This window comes from Malaclemys terrapin, chromosome 2, assembly GCF_027887155.1.
Source record: "Malaclemys terrapin pileata isolate rMalTer1 chromosome 2, rMalTer1.hap1, whole genome shotgun sequence".
NCBI lineage: Eukaryota > Metazoa > Chordata > Testudines > Emydidae > Malaclemys > Malaclemys terrapin.
The window spans coordinates 153,906,196-153,920,167 of record NC_071506.1 but is presented as its reverse complement, the minus strand read 5'-3'; the positions used below and the strand labels follow the sequence as shown (position 1 = coordinate 153,920,167).

Genomic DNA, 13,972 nt, shown 5'->3' with positions numbered 1-13,972 from the left:
TATCCTGCTGCATTTAATCCTTCACAAGATATCATTATAGACTTTAAGGATTTTTCCCAAGATAATGTTGAGCATTCACTTGCTCATTGTAAAACACCTGGAAATAATGTTTAAGTTCCTTAATCAAATTCTTCGAGATTTAAGTATATTTTACTGAAATTAAAATGGTTGGTATATAATAACTATAATATGTAACTCCCCTGGAAATTAGATCCAGGTATGTTTCAAATTAATGGGTCTCCACAGGTGTGGAGCTGCTTTGTGACAGAGATGTAGATATGGCAACTCGTGTTCAGGATCTGCTGGAATTTCTTCATGAGAAACAACAGGAGCTGGACTCAGCAGCGGAACAGCATCGGAAACACTTAGAACAGTGTGTACAGCTGCGCCACCTGCAGGCTGAAGTCAAACAGGTATGAGCTAAATATGTTCTGTGCGTTGTGAGTAGGTGTGTGTATATGTTCCATATATAGACATATGTATGCAAATAAGATAGCTATGTTGTAAGAAAAAAGTGTTTTAACTTCTTGTTCTTGCAGGTTTTTGGCCTGAGAATTAAGCATCTAGCACACTCAACTCTCAAAGCGGATAATACCAGTTTAATTGTTGTTAACAATTACAGTTTGCTATGGGACAATGCTGTCTGAAGAGCAGTTACACTGTTCAGTCCATTTTTGTATCTTCCCTGTAGCAGACAGTAAAAAATCCTTTGAAATCTTCCCTGAGCTCTGCAGTGCGAGTAGCTCGGGTGCCCTGCTTGCAGCACCTACCAGTAAGGAGGGATAATGCGTAACAGCAGGGCACATCGGATTGGCTGAGCGAAGTGAGGCCTTTCACTCAACTTGATGGCATCTCTCTGCCTTTCATGGAATGCTGCGTGTAGACAAATCCAAAATTTTGGAGATGGTTTTAGGTATTGGTGGCCAGAACTCTATTGATTTTGGTGAAATTAGGAAAGCCAGAAGGGGGAAAAGGGGCACACAGAGCCCTTGCACCTGGTGAACAGAGCCAGCAGCTTCAGCCAGCTCTAATTGTCCATAGGTCTAAGATCTGGTTGATGACAGCCATGAACGTCTTCTAGCTCCTATTAGCACCTTCCAGCGTAATGGCAGTCCCCATCTGAGCTCTATCCATTGTCCAAATAGAGTTTAAAATGTTGGCACCCTGAATGTCTTACTCCCAGACAGGAAGGCAATGGGGGACCTGGGTGATGGAAGACTGGGGAACCTGGGAATGGGGGGTGGGGGGGTCGGCGCACAGAGCCCCTGGCATATAGAATAGGAGAGAGCGGGGGGGCATAAAGAGCCCCTGGTATGAGGGAAGGGGTTGAGGTGGGTTGTAGGGAACCCTGAAGTAGAGGGGGAGGATGGAAGCTCCCCCTCCCCCCTGGGAACTTATGAAAGGGAATGAAGGAGTGCAAGGAGCCCCTGATGTGCAAGCTCAGCCTGCAGAAGCTGTGAAGTATGTGACCACCCTATTTTAATGTTACTTGAAGTATCTAAATCAGGGGTCGGCAACCTTTCAGAAGTGGTGTGCCGAGTCTTCATTTATTCACGCTAATTTAAGGTTTTGCGTGCCGGTCATACATTTTAATGTTTTTAGAAGGTCTCTTTCCATACGTCTATAATATATAACTAAACTATTGTTGTATGTAAAGTAAATAAGGTTTTTAAAATGTTTAAGAAGCTTCATTTAAAATTAAATTAAAATGCAGCGCCACTGGTTCAGGGGACTAGGACCCAGGCAGTGAGAGTGCCACTGAAAATCAGCTCGCGTGCCGCCTTCGGCACACATGCCATAGGTTGCCTACCCCTGCTCTAAATGTTTATAGTTGGCCAGCGTGCAGACTGTTACACTCTAGGCCGTGCTTGTTAGAATGATTACAGAGTGTAAACTACTGTTTTAATGTAAGAGGAATGAGGTAGAAGAGATTTTACAATGATTTAGCTTAGATGGCCTTCTGTTATTTATTACATGCTGTCTTGTGAGGATGAAAGGAAAGTGCCAATTGGTTATGATGTCCAACCTGCACAATATACTCTTGATTGCAGAGATTCACTTACCAGCTGAGACAGGATCTTTTCTTTATGAAATGCTGATGGACCAGAATGGTATTATCAGCTGCATTACCCCTCCCTTTCCAGTGAGGTTGAAACAATCTCATGTTAGAATATAGGATGCAGTACTTGGTTCATATTCCCTGGCATACTACATTTACGGTTTAATCACATACGTAATTCTTACTACAGCATACACTGTCCTGTCACCTGCATTTGTGTATGAGAGCTGGGGGACCAGGGAGCGAGAGAGGAGGAGCAGTTGAAAATTGCATTGACGTGTGTTGCTGATCACATGTCCTACAGCAGTTGACAGAGGTATACTGCTGACAAATGTCTGTGTCACGCTTAAGATGTGTTTTCAGGATTTATTCTGTAAACGCTGCGTGACTTTTCTTTTTTCTGAGTGATTAGTAATCCTAGCTAAAGTGGGCATTGAAAACCAAAGTACTAAAAACATTTAGCATAAGCCTCTTATATAGATGTTGATTGCTGAGATTGGACCCCTCTTCTTCTTGAAGTAAGTTTGTGGGAATCTTTTAGCTGACTTAAAAGGCAGTTGGATCAGGCCCTTTAGAACTAGAGCATATTTCGAGTGTTGTAAATAAAAAACACTTGCCAAGATAGTATTGTTCATACTGCCTAGTCACAAAACAGTAATATTCCCACCCAGGAGATAGGTTGTTTACAGAGCATCTTTCTATGTTTCTTTTTTTTTTGTCCCTTCAGATTTATGAATGTTCACATGAAAGTGTGCAACCTATAAAGAATATTTAGATTGTAAGTTTTTCAAGGCAAGTCTCTCTTATGGTTAGTATAGGTCATAACAGAAATCAGGGCCCCATTATGCTTGTCTCGAGGTGATACCTTAATATCAACAATTAAGAACCCATCTCTATCTGTCTAGAGTTTTATATTAACTCTAATACTGTCATTCTTGACCTGTCACATTTTTCAAAGGTGTTTGAATTTTCAAATAAGTTCATAAACTGTGTTTAATATAAATACTTATTTAAACACATAACTGAGAGGGTGCATGTATATCTTAAACACTTAATTTGTAAGTTCATCGCTCCTTATCCATATAATCTAAAAATGCTTCTCTCATCTTGAGACTGAAAAGTGTCTGAATCTAAAAACATGATCTGATACTTTCTGTTTGTGTGGTCCCCTTAGAATTCTACTAACACCCTTTGAAGTGTTTTGGGACTAGTAACTTTTATTTCTTCTGACTTTTATTCCCTTAATACAAATACATGAGTTTTTTGGGGGCGTTTTAAGCCAGGAAGCAGGACCACTTGCTGTTTCCTCTGAACTGGAAAAAGCTTTGTAACTCAGCAGGTCACAGCCCGTGCACTATCTGAGAGTAACATGACATAGTAAACCTCCTTTTCAGACTGTTCTGTTTGTATTTTGTTGCCGGAAGCCCTGAACACATGGTTTCCAGGGTTAAATTACTGTGATTTCCTGCCCAATTTACTGTTGTTGAACTGGGCATAAGCATCCATTACGTTATGGAGAGACACTCTCTCTCCAGAGCTAAGATTGTAACCAGCTTTTCAGTTTAGTCATCATTTTGACTCCCCCACTAACTGTCAAAACTGCTGCTACTGCTGACTTTTTTTCATGATTCATTTACGTATCGCAGCAGCGTGGCATGGTGCCCTGCAAAGAAAAAGGGGTCCATAGCTCAAGCTGTTTACCATCTAATGGAAACAAATAAGCCGTGCCTGTGCTGGGTTTAGTTGCCACAATTGTCCCTCAGCTCCAGCAGTGATAGCAACAATGGTGGGAGCATTGTGAAGATGAGGCTCTTGCAACTACTTATATTTTGATCGGAGTTGTCCATCCCTGCTCTGAGCACAACAAATGGACATGGTGATAAAAACACCTATGGCTGCTAGTGCCTATCACTGGTGCAGCTGTTTTTATTTCTGACAACAGTGGTAAAATTTTTTCCCAAAAAAAAAAAAAAAAAAAAAGGTAGATAAAACCACAAGCTAGAAAGATAATGGAAAATGAGAAGGTAGGGGAAGGGCTAAAAGAGGAACAGAGGCTTTAATACATCACATAAAAGTTTTGCTTGCTAAATTAAGATGCCTAATAGAATTGGGTAGGGCAAGAGTAGATAGTAGCAGAGAGTGGTATAGAAGAAGGGGTTTGAGGTAGGACTTGGAGGGGACTCAGGATGCTTGGTGTGCAAGAAGAGAGATTGCTTCAGATGTAGGGACTAATAGAGCTTGACTTGCACTCCAGAGATGTGTGGTGTCTGGCTAGAAGAGAATTTTTGGGGGAAGTGAAAGGTAAACTGGATGCAACACACATCAGAGATTGGCTTGAAAAATAAGGGTATTGTGCTTGTTCCATAAGTAATCTAACAGTTTTTGCCTCATGAAACTCCATTTAACCTTTACAAAACTTGCTTGTTTCTCAGTGTCAACACTCGAGTCTTAACGCTATTTTCAGAAAGTTGATTGTTAAATTTTAACTGAGATTTAAAAAAAAAATTGAAAATCTGTGTTCTGATCGTGTTTGTTATATCCATTGACTTCCTGATATCTGTAGTGGGGCCACCAGAGATTATGGGGTTTAACATATGTCCCAATCATAGAAGTGGGCTCCTGCAGGGTTTGTGAGGCCCCCATTCAGCTCTGAGCCATTCAAAAGCTCCTGTGTTGACATTATACCATAGTAATACTTCACAAATATAGACTGAAATACATTCTAGCTCGAGAAACCAAGAACAAAACCAAAGTTTACCAGATGAATTCTTAAGACTTTCAAAAAAAACTTAAGGAAATAACTACATTTTTTTTTTTATGTCCATTAAAGTAGCATAAACCAATAGATCGTAGGCCAGTGTAATTAGTTATCCAGGTCAAATGTATAAAATAACAAGGAGTGGAATTGCACCTTAGCTCTGTTCCACTGCACCTTATGAGACCATCATATGCCTTCCTGTCATAGAAGATGAGAAATATTAATGAGGGAGAGAACAAGCTAGCAGTTTCCTTGAACTGGGGAAAGGAGAAACGATCTAATATGAAATGCAGCTGGAAGAAGCTTTTTGTGGATCTAAATGACCATCCTCCTTGTTTAGAAACTGTGATGTTGAGAACTGTTAATAATAGCTGAGAGGAGATGATGCCCATATGCAGTTAAACTTTGACAGTATGACCAACACAATTTCTTTGCTGTATTATGCTCTGCATGCTAACAGTTGCCCCATCTACATGAATAGATCCATCCTCCATGGCACTTAACTTGACAATACATCAGTACTAACTATCTGTCTTCGAAACCTATACAATTCTCACTCCAGTCTTCCTGGCAAGTTGATTTATGACAAATGTTGGGGAATTCACCACCATTTTAACTTCTCAAATATACATTCATTAGATTTTCTGTGGCTGCAGATATCATAAGCCCCATATACTCTTCCTATTAGGATAATACTTCTTGCTACATATACCCCACAGCTGCAGACTTGTTAAAATCTATAAGTGAACCCCCAAAATACCTTGATTTAAGATATTCCTGGCCAAACCTGCAAAAAGTGCAACTCTAAAGGTCAGTTACTGGAGCTGTGAAGCTTGTTCTGAGTACAGATACCTTACAGTAGGGTAGGCAAGTTGGTGGGAGCATGAGAACAGAGTTGTAGTTGTTTGAGGTACCTTAACTCTGCATTTCTATGTTTTTCTACATTAACTCTTTTCTCTTTGAGACTATATAGAATGTTTAATTTCTTTAACTTCCTTTCTGGTTTCCCGTCCCTGACATGCTTTCAGTGTATCATGACAACTCCACCTTTAAGTGATTAACTGTAGAACTAGGTATTGGCAGGTAATCATATAAACATGGTGACATTTTTGACAGCGTGAGAGGGGGAAGTGACATAATATAAACAGAACATAAGTTCGTATGCATGCATGTGTCAAGAGAGGTCTTACTGTTTGTAACTTCCTGAGCTGTCAGAGGGAGAACTAGGCTTGGCGCTGTTCCCCCTGCTGGAAGGGGAGATCCAACTCAGAGTTACTGTGGTTCTGCAACACCCTAACCAGTTACTTGACTTTTTCGTGTTTTAAACCCGCTACTGATGTGTATGGGTGCTACCACTTTTGTATTGCACTGGGAACCAAATGGGATTCTATTCTTGTGAGTGTCAGACAGTGGGGTTCACACTTGGTGGGAGAGCAGAACTACTCACACATGAGCATTCAAAAGTCAGAAGGGGAGAGAGTAGCCCAAAACATGCATTAACATTAGTCCCATAGATTGCCTCAATATGTTCTACTTACTGCTTCATTCCCCAGTAAAAGACTTAATGGATGACTTAAGGGTAGCTCAAATCTGAGTTTGACAACCAAGAATTAAAAAAAAAAAAAAAAAAAAAAAAAAGTGGTCATTATCTTAGCATTTGTATGTGCATATAGTCATAAATGTACAGTTACTAAGCCTTATGCTCACAGTTCAAATTCTTGATCTGAAACATGACAGCTAAATTAATGTGTTAGCTGTTATAAATCGGATCTGTAATTTCATCTAGTGTTATTTTCCAGGCACTGGCAAGGGTATTATGTTGTGGAACAAGTCTTGTTTCCTTAAGTAGTGTTAATTGCAAATAACTTACTTTTGTGTAATAATAGAAATGGAGCCTTTCTTGCTGATCAGAAGAGGACTTCTAAATTGTGCTGTCTTGTGTTCTGTTTCAGGTGCTGGGCTGGATCCGAAATGGGGAGTCTATGTTAAATGCAGGGCTTATCACGGCTAGCTCCCTGCAGGAGGCAGAACAGCTGCAAAGGGAACACGAGCAGTTCCAGCATGCTATAGAGGTATAAAAAGTGTGGTGTTCATGCCATTCTCCAATAAGATGGGCTCTTATGATATAGTTCATGGCAATCATTATAAAGCAGGGGCGGGCAAACTTTTTGGCCTGAGGGACACATTGGGTTTCGGAAATTGTATGGAGGGCCAGTAAGGGGAGGCTGTGCCTCCCGGGGCAGGAGCTCAGGGACCAGGCAGGAGGGTCCAGTGGGTCGGTTGTGGCCTGTGGGCCGTAGTTTGCCCACCTCTCTTATAAAGCAACATGAGGAATAGATTAAATCCATATGTACCTTCTAGATAGATCTCTCACCACTTGGGCAACAACGAAAAGGTTAATAACATGAGTGTGTACGTTTGGGGTGAATAGACGGAGGGAGGTGAGGACAGTTCCTAGGAAAGGGAGTTTTGGGTAGCAGGGATTCTGACAGTCGTGATTCTGCTCTGTGTCAGTGCAGTGCTTTTAATAAGTCAAGGGCAGTGGCAGTTCACTTTATATAAATATTTAAATTGTGTATTTACAAAATGGCTGAGACAGATTTAATCAAACAAAAGACTATTGCAAACAGCGGTTTAGAATAGGATGCTGTAGTTTTTTAGGTTTTACAACTAAGCTAATATAATAGATGATAAATTGGTTACAAAGGGGGATTATACACAAATTGCATCATTACAAATAAGATAAAAGTTGTCCTAACATGGTCTCATAACTTCAGTGTATTGTATGTATAAATTAGTAGGTTTTGTTAATATTTTAATTTGATCTTTACGAGGCCTTCCTAACTGAGCTTTCATTATTAGTATGTTAGTGTTAATCCTGTCCATCCTTTCAGTATAAAATTGGACAAAAAATTAAAGACAAATTTTAATGCACTATTTTGGCACAAATTTTAACGCACTATTTTGCGGGATAGTGTGTAAACTTTTGTTCGGTATTTTACTTTTGCTGAACACTAAAATCGTGTCTCTGGTGATTGATTAGCTTTTTTGTTTTCAGAAGAACTCCATTTTACAGTAAATACCTTCTGTTTTGCTGTCTTTTTGTGGAGTTTTCTGTTTCCCATCTATGTTTACAGTTTGCAGTGTGTGTCCCCTCATGCTTGAAAGCTTTGGTATTGAGTATAACACTCCGGAGCTATGGGTATAAATCCATGTAGGGATAAATGATGATGAATTTTAATTTGAATATTTTCTGGACCACAGTGCACTTGCATATAATCAAACTTCTTATACATAGGGCTTCCAGATTACAAACAGGTATATGTTTTTGCTGGGGGACAAAATGTTCAGTATTATCATTAACAAATAATCAATTAGCTGACTCATTTCACATCACCCTGGATACTTATTCTATCCATTTTCACTCCACATAAGTGTGAAATGGACTGCAAGAAAGTTGGTATGAAGAGAATAATTCTGATCTCCAATAATCAAGCTGTGATGCTTTGGGTTTCACCCAGATCAATAAGAGGTTGTGTCACTGCCCGTCCTGTAACCTTTGTGCTGTGTAGCTTTGCCCCAGAACCCTGAAACCAGCAGCCAGCTCACTGCACAGTGGCCTCAACCTGGCTCCAGCCCTTGCAGGGTGACACCAACAGCCCTTCCAGAGCCAAGTTGCCCCTGCAGCGTCCAGTCCCTCTCATTGAACCCTCACAGAAGTTATCGAGTTTGCTGCCTCCAAAGAGACAACAAACAACAGCCTGGTAGTTGGCTGAAGACCTACACTTGAGATGCTTTTCTAACAAAACAAGAATATGTTTATTATCGAGGAACCTAGTGAAAGAAGAATTAAGTGATTAGAAGTAAGAGTGAAAGAGAGGGGAAAGGTTACAAATAAAATGCTCTTTCTTGTGACTAAAAGTTAATTCTAGCCAGTTACAATCATTGCCTGAGCAATTGCCTTGCATACATCAACTTTCATAGGCTCCAAGGGTACTGTACCCGATCGTCCCCTTAGAGTCGGGGACAAAAATGAAAAGGCTTTTTGCATCCCCTTACATATTTCCAAAACTCACTGTTTTGTCCCCAGACTCAGGATGCACCATGGTGTTTAGACTTGTGCTGTTCTTCCTATCTCCCTCTTGATTCGTATGTAAAAGGAGCATCTGTTGTTTTGATTCCACAATGCTTAATTTACAGTGGAGATATGTAGAAGGCTGCCTTCCTCCCGTCTGGGAGAAAACCCATTTTTCCCTTTGTTTGGTTACAGACTTTAAAGCATAATATCAGTGAATATTCCTTATATATTGTTAGTATATACATTTCACAATGATAGTAATCACCAGTGTGTCACCAGCTTTCATAAGAGACCTTACTCAATATTATTTTATAGTACAGTAGTATTGTATCCAATCAGTTGATTCAATTGCTTATTCTTTGAGGTTCAGTCCCTGTTCTCCCCCTGGAGTATCTGGACCCAGAACATTCCATTTTATCCACCTTTCCCCTCCAAATCCAAAGAGAAAACAAACCTGGAAGCCATAATTATAATCAGGTTATGTACTGTAACTTGGCGAGCATTGTATGGCTTGCATAATCTGTTGCTGTGCAGTTGCTGCACTTGTAGATTGATAGTCACTGTCAATTGATGATAAATCTCTGTTGCATTTACTTCATATTTGTTTGTCTAGAAATCGTTATGCTGCAACCTACTGCTAGCCCTTTATTTCCTTTGTCTGATATACGTGTGTAGAAAGTATCATTGTAAATAAAAAAATGAAACATGGATTTAAAGCAAATGCATTTAAATGTTATGCAATTCAATATTTTTATTTCAACTTCTTATCAGAAAACACATCAAAGTGCACTGCAGGTGCAGCAGAAAGCAGAGGCGATGCTGCAGGCTAATCATTATGATATGGATATGATCAGGGACTGCGCTGAGAAAGTTGCTTCTCATTGGCAGCAGCTGATGCTCAAGATGGAGGACCGCCTCAAACTTGTGAATGCTTCCGTTGCCTTCTATAAAACATCAGAGCAGGTATAGGAACTCTTGAAGACCCATGCCTTGCAGAATAATAAAGGGATTTGTGGTATTTTATTATAAAATTACCTTTGGCTCAAGTGGCAGAGTTAATTAGCTTTAGAGCTCAAGTTTATAAAGCTGATATTAGCAGAAATGTTGGTATTTTACAATTTTTATTTAGAACTTCCCATGCTGTCTTGGAAACGCTGACAGTATTATATTAACTGAGGCCTAGAAAAATGAAACTGACTGTAACCAAATTGCAGTACAGTCAGTGAAGTTGTATTTTCTATATTGAGCAGAAAGCAAAAACCACACATTATAATTGATAAAACAAAGTGTGTTTGTAAAATGCTTAGTTGCAAATTATTCATGTTATTAATAACATTCATATAGGATTTCCTCTAAAATGTTCCTCTGGTATTAGATTTTGTCTTTAGTGATAAGTCAGCTACATCTTAAATCCCCATCTGCTCTTTTTGAGCTTTTTTTCTTTCCCCCGTGTTTCAAATCAGGATTAGGTAATTGATTAATTTGGATTTTCAGTTTCTGGAAAGGGCCTTGCCCAGGGAAAGTGTCATATGTGCAGATGTCCTCTCATGTAAGAAAGCACTTCTGACCATAGCTTGATTCAAATCCTATCATCATAAATAACTAGTATGTTATCACCCATATCTTACTTTTCATCTTCAAAGTGTTTCATGAGTTTTAATCCACATCACATCCTGGGCAGAAGGTGATGGCAGTTTCCCTATTTTAGAGAGAAGGGATGGAAAACAGATAAATTAAAGACATAGTCAGCATCTATGTCAGAGCTGGGATTAGATGTCTAGGGTTCTTGGTTTCAAGTCTCCTGGCTCAAACTACTTCACAGTGTTGTTCAACTGAAATACTAGGGATATTTTCTCCTTTTGGCTGGTAGGTATGCAGTGTGCTGGAGAGTCTGGAGCAGGAATATAAACGGGAAGAAGACTGGTGTGGGGGAGCAGACAAACTGGGTCCCAACTCTGAAACAGATCACGTGACCCCTATGATAAGCAAGCACCTTGAACAAAAAGAAGCGTTCCTGAAGGTAAAGATATTGTTGGTTACATGTTGGGAGGCATGCAGTTACATCCTCTACTTCATATATCTCGAATGGACCTGTAAAACCCAGTGACAAGTGTATGGCTTTGTGAGCTCCTGAACGGTGATTACACAGGAAATGACATATGACTGTTTCTTGTGGTGATTAGAACATTGCCAGTTCATATAAATACCTTTCCAGTTCAACTTCAGCAGATAGCTCAGAGAATCGGGCATCCCACCGTGATAGATGTGCAATTGGGACTCACTCTTTTCAGCAGCCACCACTTCCCAGAACACTTGAAAGACATTTCTTTAAAAGAAGCAACAGCCGCTTCTTTCAGCGTACAGTGGCTCCCAATGACTCAAAGCAGCTTCCAGCAGCGCTAGAGCTACAGTGGGGAAACCTGATTCTGTGCTTCTTTTTCTGTAGTATTTTATAATGGCTCTTAAAAACAAAATAATATTCTACACTACAGGAAAGCTCCAAAACGCTGTAGTGCCACCATGTCTTTGAGTATTACTGTTACAAAATCTGAACCACTACCTTTATTTTAAGAGTAGAATTGTAACCAAATTGTAAATAAAAAAATCACTTAGGAAGAGGAGAGCCAGTTTGGAAGGGGAAAGGGTAGCAGAAGTAGAGTGGGGAGAGACTATCAGGAGAGGGAGACAAGGCGGAGGCAGGGGATGAAGGCTGCTGTTTTCCAGAGAAATAAGAAAATCTTAAAATATAGTAGAAGAAATTCAACACAACAGCAAGCTGAAGAAAAGATGAGGCAGGAGTATTGAGCAACTTGTATTCAATTTTTGCTGATTAGCAAGGTGACTTAGCAATGGTAATATGTCAGTGGCACTTGAAAATAATTGTGATAGCCTCTACCTGTGGGACATGTGACTGCATGGAAAATACTATATGGTCAGTAAATATACAGAATGTCCATCCTGTGGTGTTGTATTAGAGTAGTGTCCATTGACAAATCAGAATAAAGGAGCTATTAATAGTAGCTTTTATCACTTCCATTCTCTACCCCCATCTGGTCATAAATAAATCTAGTGTTGCACTGTAGCACTGAACCCAGCTGCTACTGATCCACAGTTGGGACTGAGCTAAGACAGCAACTAGAGGAATCAAGAAGCAGTTTGGGAGGTCAGTGGCTTGTATTTAGCCTGCTTGGCTGACCCAGTCTTTTAGATTAAGGATAAGGAAATTGGCTAAACAAGCAGCTGAAGATTGCTGGGATACATATGTTCATCATTCCTGGACAGATTAAAGATAGACTCTCAGTATAACTAATAAGCAATAATAGTGGACTGCTATTCATACGGACTACTTCTAAAATTTCTGGAAAGACTTAACGCCTCACTGAAACCTTTGAAAGCCTCTTAGTGTTCGATACTGAGGTGCAAACACCAGTGAAAACATTAATTTTAGTATAACTGTAGGGGCAGTGTCAAATGGATCTCTCAGTTGCAAATGTCTGAACTTTTGGGCAGTTACGAGAATATGATCTGATAAATTACTGTCTCAGTGATTTTGTCATTGGTCATAATTGTGGTGTCTTCACCTAACCTTTTAAAGTAGTATTTTGATGTTCCACTTCATTACAAACAAAAGACACCAGACCTATATATAGTATTTGGTATATATTCAGAAGTTCAGGTTAGGAAGGCAGCTATGCTGGGTCTTGGCAATGCAACTAGATTCTGGCTGTTTGTTGCTCTTTGGTTTGAATGCTTTTAAGACCTTTAAAGGGCATGTCTTCTTTCAGTACTTTCGGTTTAATTTCAGCAGAGCAATTATTTTTTCCATTTAAACTAGTGGTGGATCTTTTACAATATCCAGGTGATTACTGAAAGTTGTGCACTTGGTTTACATAATAATGCCAAATACATAAAAACAATCCACTCTGTGTACCTTGAGCCGCACATAAAAGTATGGCGAAGATGATCACTTTTAAGTAACTTCAGGTATAAATTACGTGTAATGCTATTTAGAGTGCAGTGCCAGATAACCTAGTCCTGGATTAACTGCTATTTGCTTTGAAAATAGTGATCTTTTTAACAGTTTGTCTGCTCAGTATTGAATAGGACATAGTAAGCAGAAAAAGAAGTGTGTGTGTGTGTGTGTGTGTGTGTGTGTGTGTCTGTTAATACCCCATCAAACACAGCAATATCAAATGCTACCAAATCTTCTCATAGGCTTGTACACTGGCTCGGAGGAATGCTGATGTCTTCCTGAAATACCTGCACAGGAATAGTGTAAACATGCCAGGGATGATGACTCACATCAAAGCTCCTGAACAACAAGTTAAAAGTAAGTATTCTTTTAGGAATTTGGCCTTCATGTGCTGCAACAAATCTGAGAAGATGAGGGTGAGCCCCTGCCAGGGAGGATACAGTATTTCAGATTTAACAGAAAATAAGTGATCGCCCTGGTGAAGGTTTAAAATAGCTGGTAACCACTCATCTTCATTTTTCAGTTTTAAGAAAGGGAAAAGTCTTGCACCCCAATAAAGCTTGATTGTTATCAATTTGTATATTTCAAACTTAATGTCATGTTTAATTTACAAATGGAGACTTAAATGCATTGCTGCTCTTGAGTAAACACAATAGTTTATTTTTGTATCATGCTCTTCATACAAAAGTGTTGAGAATTCCACAGCCAATAAGTCTATATAAGCACATTTAGTATTCTGGGCTATACAAAATGCAATGGGAATTATATGTTGGGAGAACACAAAACTGGGCCCTTTGACAATGGCCCACTGAATATCTGGACTAGTTTAAAGCCACTTGATTGAGCATAGGATAATTGGGAGGCCCAGGTAGTAGGGTAAAATGGCTCTATTAAAGGTACAAATGTGTGTGCAGTTTGGTGGTGGAGAAAAGGAGATGGATCTTGAGATGAGATTTGAAAATTGTCAGTATTCATTTAGGCAGAGCAAGACTTTAAGGTAGTTCTGGTCCACTCGGGTGAGGAATGTGAGAGATGTTAGTGCCCACAATGAAAGAGTGGATGGAGAGAGAACAAAGATCAGTGGTATTACACCAACAGACTTAA

At 39.6% G+C, this 13,972-nt stretch overlaps 1 protein-coding gene across 3 annotated transcripts in view; it reads left to right on the top strand.

The window, feature by feature from the left end:
* TRIO (trio Rho guanine nucleotide exchange factor) overlaps positions 1–13,972 on the top strand; it is a 433,666-nt gene that overhangs the window by 262,956 nt on the left and 156,738 nt on the right. For all 3 annotated transcript variants that reach the window (XM_054017964.1, XM_054017965.1, XM_054017966.1), the window contains exons 15-19: positions 247–413; positions 6,770–6,889; positions 9,667–9,858; positions 10,766–10,915; positions 13,111–13,225. In XM_054017964.1, the coding sequence (XP_053873939.1) occupies positions 247–413; positions 6,770–6,889; positions 9,667–9,858; positions 10,766–10,915; positions 13,111–13,225 (744 nt within the window). The remainder of the gene's footprint in view (positions 1–246; positions 414–6,769; positions 6,890–9,666; positions 9,859–10,765; positions 10,916–13,110; positions 13,226–13,972) is intronic.